At 34.7% G+C, this 16,678-nt stretch overlaps 1 protein-coding gene across 1 annotated transcript; it reads left to right on the forward strand.

Moving 5' to 3' along the window:
* The first annotated feature begins 12,203 nt into the window (after nt 1-12,203).
* On the forward strand, nt 12,204-15,691 carry LOC130974801 (uncharacterized). The gene is made up of 4 exons (XM_057899651.1): nt 12,204-13,357; nt 14,079-14,145; nt 14,491-14,629; nt 15,537-15,691. Exons 1-4 carry the CDS (start codon nt 12,204-12,206, stop codon nt 15,689-15,691), a joined length of 1,515 nt encoding a protein of 504 aa, XP_057755634.1.
* The last annotated feature ends 987 nt before the right edge of the window (nt 15,692-16,678 follow it).

Here is a 16,678-nt window from a genome sequence, read left to right on the forward strand (position 1 = left end):
CACCTTGGGCGCTTTGCAGAAACCGAGGTAAAACACATAACTCGGGATCTAAATAGCAGAGCGGACGCCCTATCCAAGTTAGCAAGTACCAAACCGGGTGGAAACAACAGAAGCCTGATTCAAGAAACCCTCCAAGAGCCCTCGGTATCAAAAACAGAAGAGGAACAAGAGGTACTTGAGGTAGCCGGCCTAGACCTCGGATGGATGAACCCCTTAGTCGAATACCTGAAATTCGACATCCTCCCCAAAGAGGAGAAAGAAGCTAAAAAGATCCGAAGGGAAGCACAACATTATACTTTGGTGAGAAATGTCCTTTACAGAAGAGGGATATCAACACCATTGCTGAAGTGCGTACCGACCTCAAGAACCACCGAAGTGTTGGAGGAAGTACATAGTGGGATCTGCGGAAACCATCTCGGAGCAAGGTCCCTGGCCAGGAAAATAATCCGAGCAAGATTCTATTGGCCGACCTTGCAAAAAGATGCAACAGACTTTGTGAAAAAATGCCAACCATGCCAGATGCATGCAAATTTCCACGTGGCTCCACCAGAAGAGCTCATCAGTATAACTTCCCCCTGGCCCTTCGCAAAATGGGGAATGGACTTGTTAGGTCCTTTTCCCCAAGCACCAGGGCAAGTCAAATACTTGATCGTGGGAATAGATTACTTCACAAAGTGGATAGAAGCGGAACCACTAGCCACTATCACCGCCCAAAGAAGTCGCAGGTTCCTCTACAAAAACATTATCACAAGGTATGGAATACCTTATTCCATTACCACAGACAATGGAACCCAATTCACCGACGCCACCTTCAGGAATCTAGTAGCCAGTCTGAAAATCAAGCATCAGTTCACCTCGGTAGAACACCCACAAGCCAATGGGCAAGCCGAGGCGGCTAACAAAGTCATACTGGCAGGATTAAATAAAAGATTACAGGAAGCAAAGGGAGCTTGGGCTGAAGAGCTCCCTCAAGTATTATGGGCTTATAGGACAACTCCCCAATCCGCCACAGGAGAAACGCCCTTCAGATTAGTCTATGGCGTAGAAGCCATGATTCCAATAGAAATCAGTGAGCAAAGCCCAAGGGTAATTCTCCACGATGAGGTCGGAAATATACAGGGGCACAAAGAGGAGCTCGACTTGCTCCCCGAAGTCCGAGAGGGGGCCCGGATAAGAGAAGCTGCACTAAAGCAAAGAATGACTGCGAGGTACAACAAAAAAGTCATTCGAAGAACATTTGCTACAGATGACTTGGTCCTAATCAGAAATGACACCGGAGTCAACAAATCGGGAGAGGGAAAACTCGCCGCGAATTGGAAGGGACCGTACAAAGTCAAAGAAGTCTTAGGAAAAGGTTATTATAAAGTAACCGACCTAAATGGCAATGAGCTACCGAGGTCGTGGCATGCTTGTAATATGAAAAGGTACTACAGTTAGAAGCGAACTCTACTCCCTGATGTACTCTTTTCCCAACTTCACGATTTTTTTTCCAAAGAAAAGGGTTTTTTCTGGAGAAGGGTTTTTAACGAGGCATCATAGTAGGGGCTAAGGGAAAACATGTTGTCAAGACCCTTAGTAGCAAAAAGGTACCTTCCCCATTAATAAAGATCTTTTCATTTATTTCTCTTAAGTATCCTCCTTTATTTTTAAGTATTTTCTACGAAACGCGCCGACTTAAGCTCGACAAAACGTGAAAATCCCATGAACCGACCTAACATGGTCGTCAGGATGAAACGACGAGGTACAAGTCGGTGTAAAGAGGTTATATGAGTTGATCGTACTAAACTCGGGAACAGTCCGACTCATAAGTCAGAGACAAGAACCCGAGTAGAAAAGCTCGGATATATTCCGAGTAAACGAAAAACGCATCACAAAAATAACCTAAGTCGTAAAAACTCACTAAAGCAAAAGTTGAGTATAAAGGATAACAAAAGAGGCATCAAAACCTGGAAAAAGTTCAAAGGTTGCATACAAACCTTCGAACGAAAAGGGCTTGAGAAAACAATACAAGCTAACAAAAGGTTTTTCAGAAAAGATCAAACATACCCAAAACAGAAAAGCATATGCACGCACAAAGGTAACTTAAACCCTTATCCAAAAAAGGGCATTTATTTTTAAAACCCTTATCCAAAAAAGGGTACGGATTGGAATATTTTGTTTACGGCCTTAAAAGGCCAAAAATGAATTGTTCACAACCACCAACAGAGAAACAGAGTTTAAAAAAGAGGGGACCCACAGGCCCGGCCCCCATATAGCCACAAAAATAAAAGAATCATTTCTTCAAAGGAGTTGAGGAATCACCACCGCTAGGCTCGGGAGGGGCGCCACCAGGACCAGCCGGAGGAACGGAGGAAGAACCCGAGGCATCCGTAGGACGAGGAGGAGACTCTATAATCCTCTGCTCCCGAGTCTTCAGGTTCGACTCGGAAATAACCTCGGGAGCAGGAGGATACACGATGGCACCATCAATAACTACCTTGTCGGGATGTAAAGGAGAAAGGTCCAAGTCGGGAGCGATAACTCTGACTTGTTCCAAGAAAATTCTCCAAGACTCCTCGGCACCATCGGCGATAGAGTCCTCCAACTCGGCATATGCGTTCCGAGAGTTCAGCAAGTCCCTCCTCACGGCCACAATATCTTGAAATAAGCTGTGGTAGCTGTCTTGCGCCGTCTTCCTCAGATTAGCCTCCAAAGTACACTGGGCCCGAAGCTTACCCTCCTCCTCCTTCAGGTGATCCCTCTCCTTCCTCAACTTATCTCTCTCCTCCTTCAGCTCCTTCTCATGTTTTTCAAAAATACGAAGTCTCCCCTCCAACTCCTCAACCCTCGAGGTTGCACCCAAGGAGCTAAGGGGAGCCTTCTCAAAGATGTCCAAAAGTTTGCCGCAAACACCCGCCGCCCTAAAACTCTCCTCAGCCATGGTAGTGAGGTGGTTTCGAACAGAAACATCATCCATACTGATAAAAGGATAGATGTTCTTTCGGACGAATGCCATAGCATCCGCCTTAACCCCACCATCAAAAGAAGAAGAGCCAGACTCTAAAGTCTTGAGCTTCTTCTTCTCGGGCTCGGAGAGAATTCGGGCAGAAGGGGGTGGTCGGGGCAAACTTGAGGAAGAAATAACAATGGGTTGAGAAGGAGTGCCAGTATTCTTAGGAGGAGGAGGTGGAGGGGGAGGAGAGGTGACCGCCCCGGACCTAGCCCGGGACTTCGCCTTGGCCTCCCGGACCCTCTGGTAGGCCTCCTGAGCATTCTTTTTTGCCATATCTACAAAAGAAACAACCAAGTTACAAGTCGGTAAAATGTAAGTCGGCGGAAACAACTCGGAAATAAAGAATGCCTGCACTACCTATTTGAGATTGAACGAAAGTCGGTGTTCCCTGAAGAATTTTTCTGGTATCCAAATATGGGGACCTCCCCCACGCCTCTCGGAAAAACCCTACAATGGCCGCCTCCACCTCATCCAGGTCATCAGGACCATATTTTTCACAAGAGGAGGGCGGCGACCAATAAAGGGGGAAGCGGGGGGAGGAATGCTCATCCAGAAAAAAGGGATGGTGACCCTCTACGGCTTGAAGTTTGAAAAAGAAGTTTTTAAAGTCGTGGAAGGATTCGTCAAAAAGGGTGAAAATCCTCCGACCTTGAATGGCTCGGAAGGATACCCATTGCTGTTTATTGTTGAGCCCACTAAAGGGCTTGGTCATATGGAAGAGAAAGAAGAAAATCTTTAGAGAGGTCGGAAAGTCCAAAGCGTGGCTTATAAACTGATAAATCTTCAAAAACTCCAAGAATTGGGGTGAAGTTGAGTAGGGGCAACATTACAATGATGCAAAACAGATATCTCAAAAGCTGAGAAAGGAAGAAAAACACCCAAACGGGTGATCATGCACTCATACATAAAGAAAAAATGAGGGGCCTCCTCATTTTCTCTCCCAAAACAGACCCGGTCTTCAGGACCCGGGATTATTAGTTCATATTTGGGCTCGTCCTCCTCTGAAGTACAGAGCCTGTGATGAGTACGGAGATGAGTGATGAACTCAGCGTCAACCAACGGTTCCTCCCCAAGGACCGTAACATCTACCCATTGAGAAAGAACGTCTACGGAAGCCATTTTTTTTAAAGAAAAGTGGCAGAAACCTACAAAAGGGAAAAAAGGAAAGAAAAAATCAAAAAAACATGGCCTCTAAGGAGAAAGATTCGAAACTAGAATCTACAGGTCAACCTATCTACTCGCAAAACAAAACATGCAAACATAAAGCATTACATGAAAAAAGCAAAACTAACCTTTAGCCGAAAATGAAGGTTGGAGAAGAACAGAAGTCTTCGAACGCAAGAATGCAGCACGAACAAAATAAGGAGAAGTTTGAAAGATTGCAGAAACGGAAAATGGAAAGAGAGGGAAAGTATTTATAAATACGCTAAGGGGCATAATGGTAAAAAACGAGGCAGTCATTAATGAGACTGCACCGTTACCAAGGTCCTCAATCCCTAAATGATCCCTCAACGGACACGACGCTTGAATTGACGTAACTGTCAGAAACTAAAAGTCACGAAAATCACGTCGGTTTCCAAAACCCGTGTCCTTTCAAACAAGTCGACTACGCACCCGAGTTAATACTTGAACCCAAACTTTAAAGAAAATTTGGGCTCAAGTAGGGGCACTGTTCATACCCTGGCCCAATACAAAGGCCCAGGTCCAACTAAAAGGCCTAATCTAAGGGATTAGAGCCTAGCTAAGTGCCGACCTTCACATAAGAAGTCGGTATCAACCACGACTTGGTCTGAAGAGGTCGGATGTGAGATTAGCTGGCAGATAAACACTCATTCGAATGAGTAACCGCCCCGAAAATCTCTCTAACCACTTCATAAAGCCATATCTTAACCTCCCCCAAGATAATGGGACGGTTAACACCCTAAAGATACGGCACTACACCAACGGTGGTTATTGGCTCACCACTATAAATACACTGACACCCCTCAGGTATCTCTAAGTCCAATACTCTCTAGACCTGCTCACACTCTTGCTAACTTAGGCATCGGAGTGTCTTTGCAGGTACCACCCCCCATTCACACGCGAGCACAAGTCGGACGGAGCCTTCCGAGTTGCGGACCTACCTGGAGTCCTCCTCTATTATACACTTGGGCCGCCGAACGCCATCCATTGGACTAATCTCCGGTTACCTACCGTAACAAAAATATTAAAAAAAACTACTATGGTTTAGGTTACATTAAATATTTCATAAAAAAATTAATGATAGAATTTTCATACTTAATAGAAATAATTTTTTCAGAGTTTAATTTTAATTAGTTATCCTTAAAATTAATAATAAATTAATTAATATAATTTACATATACTAATTTATAATTTAAAATTATAGTCTATTTAATTTAATTAATAAATATAATTCTAAATATAAATGCTAAAATTTGATGAATTATATATATTCAAATTACATTTAACTTATTATATTTAAAATAAATTTAAAATTTTAAAATAATATTTAATTTAAGATTTAATTATTCTGTTGGTCTCTCTAGTTTTATAAAATTTCAATTAGATCCTTATACTTTTTTTTCTTTTTAATTAGGTTTTTCCACCAATTTTTTTTTAATTAGGTCTCTCTTGATAATAATTAACTTAATTTTATAGGGATCCAACTAAAATAAAAATTGGTGCAGGGACCTAAATAAAAGAAAAAAAAGTATAAGGATCCAATTAAAAAAAAGTTTTGGTACAAGAACTCAATTAAAAGAAAAAAAAAGTATAGGACCTAAGTAAAAATTTTGCGAAACTATAAGGACCAACAAAATAATTAAACCTTAATTTAAATATAATTTCAAATAGTTTTTTGTATTATTTTTAAATAAACGTGAATTATATATTATTATACAATTTTTAAAAAATAAACAAAATAGATTAAAACAAGGGCCATGATTCAATAATAAATTAATGACCCACATAAATAAAAAATAGTCTTTGGACATGCACTTATTCTTTTGTCTTTGGCCCTAACACTTCTCTTGCATTACCTAACACCACCACATATCAACAAAGTATTTGTTAGTCAACAAAAAATCACCTTTAACCACCACAATTTTAGTCACCAGAGACATTCCCATATATATATATATATATATATATATATATATAACACGACAAAGTTATTGTTAAAATCGTTCACAATAAGGTTTTTTTTTTTTTTTTTTAAAATTGTCTACCCCAGTTACGTAATTAATTAGGTCCCTCAGGTTTGTTACGTTGATTAAAATTGAAATAGAATACTTAAATACAGGACGCAGGCGGTTTAGGGTTCCTCCGGAAAGCATGCAGAAACGGCCCTGCAAAGTGGGAGTTAGTTTCGGCGGACTCGGTATTGCTTAGCGTTCAAGTGGGAGATGACCTTTTCGTCTATGATTTGCATGTCTATTCACTCAATAGCTACATATGAAGGGAAACCTTCCATGTTAGTCGTGCAGATATGAAAGAAAGTCACGTAGCATCGTTTAACACCAAATGCATGCATCATGCATGGATGGCCCTGAACCTGATATTTCATGGAAGTTGATGCCAAGTACGTGAAAACCCCATTATGCCCTTCATTGAATGATTCATGTCTTTATAGTATGGAGCAAAAAGTATACGGTCCATATAAGTTACCTTGGACACACATATGTGATATTTCATGAACGGGAACATGAATCCAAGGATAATGAATAGTTTATGAAAAATAAAAATTTTTTTGGGTGACTTGACATGATCATGGATAAGCCTAACAAGAAGGAAAAATTAAGGTAAGCAAGGCAATGAATGAGTCAAACTGGATTCCATATAGTAAGGCAAAGGCAATACCGTAACAGAATAACGTGAAGCCTCCACACACTGTGAACGATATTGGAATTCACTAACAATTAAAAAAGAAAAAAACACTTAATGCCGGGGTACATGTCGTCATATGTTGGAAAACATGATTAAAAACGTGACTGTAGTTAATAACAAGTGATCCTACCCGTGGTCTTCAACTAGAAATAAGTGTACACTTAACAATCACGACTTGAGTTAATCTCGCTAGGAAATGTAGGAAACCTGTTTGCTTGCCTTGCATGGACTCACTCTAGATACATTGGTAGAGCGGCAACCTTGCAAGTCACCACGGCCTTCCCAAATGTAAAGTTTGCCTTCCTAAATGTGAAATTTGCCGCGGTGTGCATCAGTAAAGAGAGTCGTCGTAAGTTGATGAACTCCTTGCCAGTTTCACCCATTCCCATCGTTGGATTCGGTTAGTACCGTGGAGGTCGTGGTAGTTGATCTTGCAGCGCATGGGTGGTTTGCTTGCATCGACGGTGGTTATTCCATGCAGCGTTGACATTTTGATGGCATATATGTGTGGTGACATGAGTTTAAGTCATATTGTGTGTTCAACGTAGTCGGAGGAGGGAGAGTAGTATTTATAGCAAATTATAATGGAATTGTGTACTTGTGGCATGGACATGTATGACCGGTTGCTATTGATAACTATGTATAAGCATGGTACCGAGTTAGCACTGGTTCAACCGTTTCTCGGTTCAACCGAGAAGAAACCTAGAGAAGCGATAGGATCGGTCAAACATAGGTAAAAAATTTTAAGAGTTGAGGAATATGAAATCTTTATAGTAATACAAATGGGGAGCTCATTTGCTGACGTGGCGCTCATACGTTAAGTTTGAGAGTTTATTTGCTTACGTGTCGTCACTAGAAATTTTTAGATTTATATTTATAAATTATAAATTATTATTTGCTCGGGTTGTTATTTTCAAATTTTAAGTTTAGGTTGTTTTACTTAGGTTGTTATTTTTTAAATTTTAAATTGTTTTATTTGTTTGGGTTATTTTACTTAGGTTGTTATTTTTAAATTTCAAATTATTTTATTTAAGTTGTTATTTTTTAAATTTTATTTAGATTTTACTTAGATTGTTCTTTTTTATATTTTAACACTATTTTTTAAAAATATGTTAATTCTTTTTAGCATTATTTTTTAAAATTCTGTTGATTTTTTTTAAATTGCAGCTACATAAATTCTTTTAAAAAAATTTAGAGTTTTAAAAAAATTTACATTAATTATTCTTCGGTTGTTAGTTGTTACATACTAATATTACAATAAATAAATATTTATGTTACTTTAGAATTTTTAAATTATTATTTATTTAAGTTGTTATTTTTAAATTTTAAATTTGGGTTGTTTTACTTAGTTTGTTATTTTTTAAATTTTAAATTAAAGTCAACCAAATTTTAAAAAATTTAGTTATGATGCAACTATAAAAGGATAAGTTATGAGAGATGTAAAACACCACAATTTAAAGTACATCAATCCCTTTCTTTACATATATCCAAAATCTCCCTATTTATTCCAATGGCCGGTATTCACAAAATTGCTGACATCAATCCTACAATCGACAATTTGTGTGTACGTATACGAGTGATATGGTTATGGACACTATTAAGTTACGGAAATTCTACATTGCCATACTCAATTGAGATGGTTTGACTCGATGAAGACGCGAGTTTTCTACTAATATCTTTTTATCCATGACTCCAAGGTTATTTATTTATTTATTTAAATTCAAGTCTATGTTCATTGGATTAGATATTAAATACGTCTATATTTAACTTTTTCTTATGTTATTTTTTTTTAAGCAGGTATCGAATAAAGCTTGGTGTCATTGATGATTCTGACTGTGCATGTTATGTAGTCTTTGACAAGGAGGCAAAACAAGTTTTGAAAGAGAGCTGTGTAGAGATACTTGATCCACTCCTATTGGTAAGATCTAACCAATATTTATTTCTAAAAGCATTAGTGAAGATATTTTTATTGGTACTTTTTATATTATTTATTATTAATATATTATGTAATATTCTGCAGAAAGGAGATCTATCAGATACACCTACACTTTTGCTCAACCTAATTGATAAGATCTTTCTCTTCATCGTTGAAGTTCAAATATCTGATATTTCATATTTTTCACCTTCTTATAAAGTTAAGAAGATAACTAATAATGTGGATCTCATAAATAAATACAAAGAGGCTCACCCTATTCAAATTGTGAGTATATATAAGTGTACTTCTATTAAAAATTAATTTATTTTTTGCTTTCTTGGTCATTAGTAGTATCTAATTTATAAATAATAATTAATTATAATTTTAGAATGTTGACTACACTGGTGGTTTGTTTCTAATTTCAAAAACATCCTCAATCATTGAAGGGGAGAAAGTAGAAGGTACTAAGGTATTTGTTCAAAAAATAATTTTTTTTAGTTTGTTCTCTCAAAATTAGATCTTAATTTTATTCAAAAAAATATTAGTGAGATAAAATCAAAGGTTAGAAAGAAGTCTTTAATTTAACGTGGTATTTTGTACAGAATTTGTTGCTTGAATTCTCCAATAAAGTTGCGGCCAATGATGAATCTGAATTGTTGGAAAGTGCTATTACACCAACTAAGTGACTATCCTCGGAGTCGGAACATTCGAAGGTGGAAGGAGATACCTCAACTTGCAAGAAGATCAAGATTGAGAAAGAAACTTGAGAATTTGGATGCACATGTTTTGGAATCTCTTTTAGAGTCTATCTAATAGAATAATGCCAAACATATGTTTATTTTGGTGGAAACATTGTCTTTTCTTGAGTTGTTATTTTTCTTTTGGTTCTTTTCGATTTTTTATGTTTGGAATTTATAATTTTTTTAAATATAAATTGAAGTTATTTGGTTATTACTTGTGATTTTATTTTAATTTGATTCTCACCGTTGATATTCTGATAATTTTTAATTTAATATTTAATGTCATAAAGTTATAAATTTTTTCTTTGAATTATTGTTCATACAATTAAGTTAGTTATTAATTTTTAATGTGTACTTATTTAAAAAAATCTAATTATAATTTTTAATTAAAGTATTATGTTTATAATTTTAAATTTAAATTCAAATATACTTTTTGTTTGAATTTTTACGTAAGCAATTGGGTTTGAGAATATTTTTTAAAAATTTATATAATTTATAAGTTACTATACTAATTACAAAGGATTATAATAAAGTAAATAGAATTATCAGTCTTATTAAGATGTAAAATTATTTATACTATTTAAAAAAAAATATAATACTGTTTAAATTTTAGAAAAAGTATAATAAAGTTAATACTGTTTATGATGAAACTAAAAAAATTATTTTTATGTCTTTCATCATTTTTGTCCCAGTAAACAAACACCATACATGTACTCCTGTGTACTCCTGTGTCTATGTTTTGATGGACATGTATACCAAAAACAGACGCTGTCATATGTGTACTACTTTATTTTTTTAATAATATAAAAAATTTGATAATAAAAATGTATTATGTATAATGTATATATATTTTTAATTGGTTAAAAAATTTTTTTATTTGATATTTTTAGGTATATATTGAAAGATGCAAGAAGTCCAAAGAGAAGTAAGATTATATTGAAGAGAAAATTGATATTAAAAGACAAAGAAAATACAAAGCAAAGCACAATTTAAGGTAGATTTTATATAAAAAATAAATTAATTATTTTATTATTTTTGTTTTTAGGTTAGAATAATATATTTTTTTATTTGGTATTTTTAAGTATGTCAGTTCTATATATTTAGTTTTTATTGCGTATACAAAATAATTAACATGTCATGAGTATTTTGGCCGAATGAAAGTCCATAAAATACAATATTTTCTAATATTATTTAGCTATTGATAAGTAATAAATTATTAATTTACATTGTCTTCGTAATATGTTACTAAATTTGTTTATGAAAAAATTACAAGAAATTCGAGTGATAGTTCCAATGGTATGCATTTTCAATCGGTGTTGTCGAACATTACAAATAGCATTAATACAGATTTATTTTTGGATGATTATTTTTGGAACTTGCTTATGGGAATGTACATGCACTTTATGTATTTTGATTTTCCTACTATTTATTCAATTATAAACTTTAACAGAAAATATGTTCAAAACTAATATCTCGAGTTATCTCATTAGGTAATAACCCAACACCATATTGATCAAGGTCTCCAACTACTAATCTACACTCTATAGATGAAAAAGAACGATGTTCCAATATTAGTGATATTAGTAATTCGGGTATCACACATGAAGCATATGATAGTCCACGTCATCAAACAAGTCAACAACATCTTCAACAAACATCAAATAATATCTACCAGTTACTATGTTAATATGCTTTTATTACTTAAAGATCAAACATTTAATTTTTTAATTGGTCTATTAAAAACAATCATTGGTATATGCTAAATAATTATTATAGATTCATTGGAGTACACAAATCGAATTAGATTGCAAAGGGATGTAAGACTGAATAGGAAGACTATGCTACTTCAAAAGAGACATGGTAAGATAAGCATGATAGATTGTAATTATCACAAAGTTAAAATTTTACTTCTTATATCTTTAATACTACCTTCATAATATATATTCATAATTCAGCTGATTCAAACATTTAACATATATTCATTTTTCTTTTTTTTATAATATATAAAGTACTTGATATATTATCTCTAATGATTACAGGAGCAAGTACATTTAATTCAAATTTAGATACTAAAGAATTAGAAGAAGTGTGCATAGTTGAAAAAAAAAGACACCTGATACAAAGAGAAACATTTTTGAAGGAATTGACTACAAATCTTTCAAAAAATTTTCAAGAAGTTTCGGATATTACTAAAAATATGACTATTTTAGATGATTATGTGCAAATTTAATACCCACCCATATTCGATGTTGCTGAGAATACAGGTAATTTAAGAAGTAGCAATATCAGCACTTTATTATTTACTATTGTTATGCTTTTTATAAACAAAAAATTATCGTTTAGTGTTCAAGTTTTAAAATTCAAACTAAAATATGGTTATATATTATAATTTTTGTATTTGAACATTGATTTATTGTAAAACTTAAATCTTGAGGTTGGCACAGTAAAATTGTATTATATGATCTCATCTTTTTAATCTATCAATTGCATTCTTCGGTAATCTTTTATAAATATTATTTTTATACTTAATATACTGAAAGAAAGGTATATTTTTATATAAAGTATTTGTTGCAGATATAACTAAAATAATTTATTATCTTGGTGATTATTAGATGTGATAGATATTGGTGACCCAGACTTTTTTGTCCACATTGCGCCGCCATGATGTGGTATGAGGAGAGATCAGAGAAGTCCAAAACAGGATCCAATTTTGAGTTCTCAATATGTTGTATGCGAGGGAAGGTACAACTGCCGTTTTGAAGCACTTGATCGGACGTTCAGGAATCTTATGTCAGTTACCGATCAACATAAGACACATCAACCATTTGGTGGTAAGATTGTTGTTCTAGGAGGTGATTTCAGACAGATACTTCCGGTGATTTCGAAAGGAAGTAGATACGATATATTAGCATCCGCTATTAACTCATCCCATCTGTGGACATTTTGTAAGGTTCTGAAACTGCATACGAATATGAAGCTTTTAATGTCTTCTTCGGATCAAGATGAAGGTGAAATGAAGATATTTGCTAATTGGATACTTGATGTTGGAAATGGAAATATTGGCTCTGTTGTTGGTGATGAATCAGAAGTTGAAATTCTAGATGATCTATTGATTACAACTACTGATGATCCTCTCTCTCATTTGGTAGACTTTGCATATCCAAATTTGTTGCAAAACATGTCAGATTACAGGTATTTTCAGAGTAGAGCAATTCTTGCACCCACACTTAAGAGTGTCGAGAAGGTAAACAATTTTGTCTTGACAATCTTTCCAAGGATGAAAAAAGAGTATTTGAGCTTTGACACAATATGTCAAGCTGATGAGAATGAAGATGTAAAACAAGAATGGTTTACACAAGAGTTTCTAAATGACATCAAATGTTTGAGACTATCCAATCACAAGTTGACTTTGAAGGCAGGAGTCGCTGTAATGCTATTGCGAAACATAGACCAGACTTCAGGTTTATGCAACGGTACACGATTAATAGTTAACAAACTTGGCAGCAACGTAATTGGAGCGACGGTAGTGACTGGTAGAAATATTGGAGATAAAGTGTACATTCCAAGAATAAACTTGATCCCTTTAGATTCAGGATTGCCATTTAAGTTTCAATGGAGACAATTTTCATTAACAGTATACTTTGCAATGACCATTAACATGAGTCAGGGTCAATCATTATCACATGTACGGCTTTATTTGCCAAAATCAGTGTTCACCCATGGACAACTTTATGTTGCTTTGTCAAGAGTTAAGAGTCGCAGTGGCCTCAGGGTTTTAATTCTAAACGAAGACGGCAATCCAAAGTCATCAACAACAAATGTCGTGTTCAAAGAGGTTTTTAATAATATTTAGGTAAGAATAATATTATTTTCATTTTAATAGCATGTTATGATTTACACTTTTGTACAAATCTTTACTATAGATATAACTAATTTATCTATAACTCTTTTTTCAAATTTGAAATGAAATGTGTAACAAGGAGCACAACATCCAATGATTTTCTAATGAAGTTAGTAAGATACTAGATTGTCGATAAATTTTTATTAGCTTTTTGATATAAAATTTAGGGTAAAATTAACATGCTATTATTACAGTTATATATGTTCTTATTTTTTTATCTCCCTCTTTATGGTTCAAAAATATTATAAATTTCAAACTCTTCTATTCATATTTTACTTTGAATAAAGATAAAACAACATATTTAACACGTTTATTATATAACGATGATGATAGTGTTATTCTAAAATTAAAAAATATATGATTATAAAATATTATTTTTAATTTAACTTATCAAATTTAAATATAAGCACGTGCATCGCACGGATTTAATACTAGTTAACCTTTAAATCGGAAGATGAACACGGCTATCACAAATATTAATAAAGAAGTTACAATCCCGTGAATGGGAAGTAACACTACGGGTTTCTATATATTTTGACCTTAAGAATATTTACATTGTAAGGTGCAATTAAGGTTAAGTTTTTTTCGTTACAGTATATTTATTAACGGTCTATGTTCATGATGTTCCATTTGCGTTGGTTACAGTATATTTATTAACGGTCGACCGTGGCGCAATGGCTGGTTTGGTCGGGTGTACACCGGTTTTCTCAAGGTAAGGTTTTGGCGCCAAAGTCAAATTTCCATTTGCTCTCAACCTACTTCGACCTCAATGATAGAGAATGATTAGAAAATCATTAGAATCATTTTAGATCAGTTAGTATCGTTTATATTTATATGGCATATTTATATATTAATTGTAGGATTCTATACTTTTATTACTTTAATTCTTTTGACACCTATATATACCCATTGTACATTGTACTTTCTATCAATCTGAATAATACACAGAAACACTTTTCTCATATTTCTTTCTTGTTTCTAACATGGTATCAAGAGCTTAGGTTTTTTTTTTCAAAAATAATTAGTTTCTACCTCCTTTATCTTGTTTCACCGGCAGTACTTTGTCCTCCGTTTTCGACTTCTTCATGACGCCTTGGTTCGTCACCGCCGCCACCTTCGTCTTCTACTCGTTGTAAGCTTTCCACCGCCGCCGGACGCACCCTCACGCGCCGCTAGAAGTCCAGTCACCGCTTCAAGTTCTCTCTCTCCAGACGCCATCCAGAACCGTTGGATCCACACCCAGGATTAATGGTCCCAGACAGCGCCACGTGTCGTCGTCAGCACCCACTCGGATCCGCCCAGACCCACAACTAGAAAATGGATTAATACAGACAGATTTACAGACGGATTTAGTCTTTATTACAGACGAATTTTTGGTTACCGACGGATTTTGTCCCTCTGTAAAAGCTCCGTCGGAAATTATTTACCGACGGATTTTTTCCGTAGGAAAATTACAGACGGATTTTTACCAGTTACCGACGGATTTTTCCTCTGTAAATTCTGCATCCATTTTTTCGAAGGCGACGAACTTTCCGACGGATTTTCCGTCTGTAATTACAGACGGATTTTTCGACGGATTTTCCGTCTGTAATTACAGACGGATTTTCTGACGAATTTTCCATCTGTAATTACAGACAAATTTTTCGACGGATTTTCAGTCGGTAATTACAGATGAATTTTTCGACGGATTTTCTGTCGGTAATTACAGATGGATTTTTCAAACTTTGAATACAGACAGAAAATTCGTCTGTAAATCCATCAGCAAGGTAATTTTTTTTTTTGGATTTTTTCATTGCAAAATACACCTTTTTTCATACAAAATAAATATAAATTTAATAAATAAAATTTTTTTATCTAATTTGTATTCGAATATTTATAATATTTCAAAAAATAAACAAATTTATTGTATTATCAAACTGAAAGAAAAAAAGTAATTTACAAGGAAGCCAATATAATTCAAAAATAAACAAAATGTATTGATACATCAACTATAATAATAAATAACAACTATACATCAACAAAATGTGTTAATACATCAACTATAATTCAAAACATAAATTCAGTATATTGTTCTTATAACAGCATATAAATTTTGAATGCTAGGATCAGCTAAGAAGCCACCAAGGTGGCCAAGAAGGTTGAGAGTTCCCATTAAATTGGTAAATAATGTAGCAGATTTAGCTGATGGAAGATTCAAAATTCCAACCAAGAATGTGACCAAGTTCATAGATATTCCCATAACACATTCTTTCAGCTAGTTTAGTTCCTGCATAGTGAAAAAAAAGTATGCAAATTTAGAGAGTGTATAAGAAAGAAGTGAAATTTTGAGAGCACCATACAAAAGTTTCATATTGCGAGACTGATTAACAACCCCCTAAGGATTCAGATCATAATAAAACCTTACTCATGCTGTAAAAACCTAATGAATTCCATATAGATGCATCTAAGAATAGATAAACTTGTATACGGAATACCTTATGTAAAGCGTCCACCAAAACTGGGATAATACTGTCACTCAAAAACATCAAATAGGATGCATCCCGACCTTGAGATTGCCCTTTCTCAATAGCCAACTTTGCAGAATGTAATAGCTCCGGCATTGCTAAAATGATATAGGAAATCATAACCATTAAAAACAGCTGGGATAATGGCATAAAGCAACTTAATGAGTAGAGGAAATTTGTTAACCAAAAAGATGCAACGGAACAATCATTCTTATACCTGAAACGACTGCTTTTCTAACCTCCTCATGGAAGTAAAATTTAAGAAGTGGAACTAAAGTTCCTGCAACATGTCCCACATGCAATTTAATACTCAGAAAAAGATGTTTCTATAAACAAAGTGTAATATGTAAAGGTGTTATTAACTTTTATAGTGTTCCCAGTTTAACCTGATCAATCCACGAAAAGAATCCTTCCTTCAACTCATCAGCATAACAGCAAAGCATGTTACAGGCTGTGGCCTTTTCTTCCAGAACACTAGTTTTGATACCAATTCTTTTGTCCCCAAGAGTGATGTTTGTCCCCAAGAGTGATGGTCTCCATACTATAATAGTATAATGAATAAACAAAACTTAGTTGGATTTATCTTGCCTAAGTAAAATTATCTATACAGAGGAAGGTCGGTTGGACAGTCCAACCTGAAGATTACCATTGTCAACATCACCCTTTGTACTAGAGGAATCTTGCTGCTGAAAAGAAGTAGTTGACGAAGCTTGTGCACCAGCTCTTTCTTGAATTTGCTTT

The sequence above is a fragment of the Arachis stenosperma genome, chromosome 4 (genome assembly GCF_014773155.1).
Source record: "Arachis stenosperma cultivar V10309 chromosome 4, arast.V10309.gnm1.PFL2, whole genome shotgun sequence".
Lineage (NCBI taxonomy): Eukaryota > Viridiplantae > Streptophyta > Magnoliopsida > Fabales > Fabaceae > Arachis > Arachis stenosperma.